The sequence below is a fragment of the Sinocyclocheilus grahami genome, unplaced genomic scaffold (assembly GCF_001515645.1).
Source record: "Sinocyclocheilus grahami isolate Dianchi unplaced genomic scaffold, SAMN03320097.WGS_v1.1 scaffold577.1, whole genome shotgun sequence".
Lineage (NCBI taxonomy): Eukaryota > Metazoa > Chordata > Actinopteri > Cypriniformes > Cyprinidae > Sinocyclocheilus > Sinocyclocheilus grahami.
Genome location: NW_015505756.1, coordinates 528,287 through 530,019, shown reverse-complemented (window position 1 = coordinate 530,019; position 1,733 = coordinate 528,287). Strand labels below are relative to the sequence as shown.

The 1,733-nt window shown below is 45.0% G+C and overlaps 1 protein-coding gene across 1 annotated transcript in view; it reads right to left on the bottom strand.

Annotated features, from left to right (window-relative positions):
- Positions 1 to 296: 296 nt before the first annotated feature.
- Positions 297 to 1,733, bottom strand: part of LOC107556740 (TSC22 domain family protein 1-like) — a 20,474-nt gene continuing 19,037 nt past the window's right edge. The window contains exon 3 of the mRNA XM_016239931.1: positions 297 to 1,115. Coding sequence (XP_016095417.1) covers positions 894 to 1,115 — 222 coding nt within the window. The 3' untranslated portion in view covers positions 297 to 893. The remainder of the gene's footprint in view (positions 1,116 to 1,733) is intronic.

Genomic DNA, 1,733 nt, shown 5'->3' with positions numbered 1-1,733 from the left:
ACGAACCATCAGAATATAAAGAGGAATAAAACTAAGGTTTGGTGTTTGTAAGAGAAAAACACTCTCTAAAGATTGAAATCTACAGACGCAAATGTGTGTAGTTAGCATGCTTTCCTTCCACTAGTCTGAAAGAAGACAGACTGACACTGACCAGTGCCTGCAGTGTCTCACCTTGAGGGCATTTTAAGATGTTTAAAGGGCGTCTCGGCGTGTGCTAGAACACGTCAACCGGAGTAAGGCGTGTAACATGTTAACACCACTAACCAACCCACAGCGACTAGACTAGCATCTGGGAAGAAACGCAGCAGGACACCAGGTTTGATTTCCTTGCCATTTATTAAAGTCGATGTGCAACTGCATGACGTCACATTGTTTTGAAGGAAACATGCACATACTGTGAGGTCAAAGGTCACTGACGGGTGACCAGAGCCACGGACTGTAAGGCAAAATAACTTAATCAGAGCAGAACTCGCTCACAGGAAGTCCGTCCTCTTCGTGAGCCTGAAACCTGATGCACAGTCCACCGTTATTTTTACACACGACATGGAGGTCAAGGGCTCCGGAGTCAAAGGTCACGCTCGTCCTCGTGGTGGTGCTCATTTGGTCTGATTCTCACGTGTCGACTACAAAGTGCAAAGAAACAAAACTAAAAGCCAAACCGATAAAACCAGTAACAAAACCAGCAGAGCGACTGGAAACACCGTATAAACACAAGTTGAATGTGGCAACGACAGCATGATTCCCGCCACTGACACGCATGCACACGTGAAGCTCAGGAGGTCACGCGTGTCCGTCAGGGTCAGTACTGATTGTCTGAGGCGGGTGATGTTTGATAAGCAGCGTCTGAGACGACCGACTGTGGAGTCCGTTCACAGTATCGTCTCGAGAGGTAGTCAGGCGGTGGGTCCGGGGCCCTCCGGCGGGGCCCCTGCGGTGGGAGATCCGGTCTGGACCTGCGCCTGGAACTGCGCCAGCTGCTCTGGACTGGCCAGGTTCTTCAGCAGAGAGTTCTCCTGCTCCAGCTGAGAGTTCCTCTCCATCAGCTCCTTGATCTGCTCCTTCAGCACCTCCACCTCCTCACGCACCGCGTACATCAGGTGACTCTTCACCAGGTCCTGCGCATTACAGTGAGACACAAGAGCTTAACACACATGTTTGGATGACGTTTTCTGCTGCATTCATTTGATCAAAACACAGTAAAAACAGGGAAATGTTATTATAATGTCTGTTAAACTGTAATGTATTTCATTCATCATTACTCCAGTCTTCAGTGTCACATGATCTTCAGAAATCAGTATAATACGTGACCCTGGAGCACAAAACCTGTCATAAGGGTCAATTTTGTGAAATTGAGATGTATACCTCATCTGAAAGCTGAATAAATGCGCTCTCCATTGATGTATGGTTTGTTAGGAGAGGACAATATTTGGCTGAGATACAACTATTTGAAAATCTGGAATCTGAGGGTGCAAAAAAATCTAAATATTGAGAAAATCATCTTTAAAGTTGTTCAGATGAAGTTCTTAGCAATGCATATTACTAATCAAACATTAAGTTTTGATATATTTACGGTAGGACATTTACAAAATATCTTCATGGAACATGATCTTTACTTAATATCCTAATGATTTTTGGCATAAAAGAGAAATGTATAATTGTGACCCATACAATGTATTGTTGGCTATTGCTACAAATATCCCCCAGCGACTCAACACTGCTTCTGTGTGTCAGGG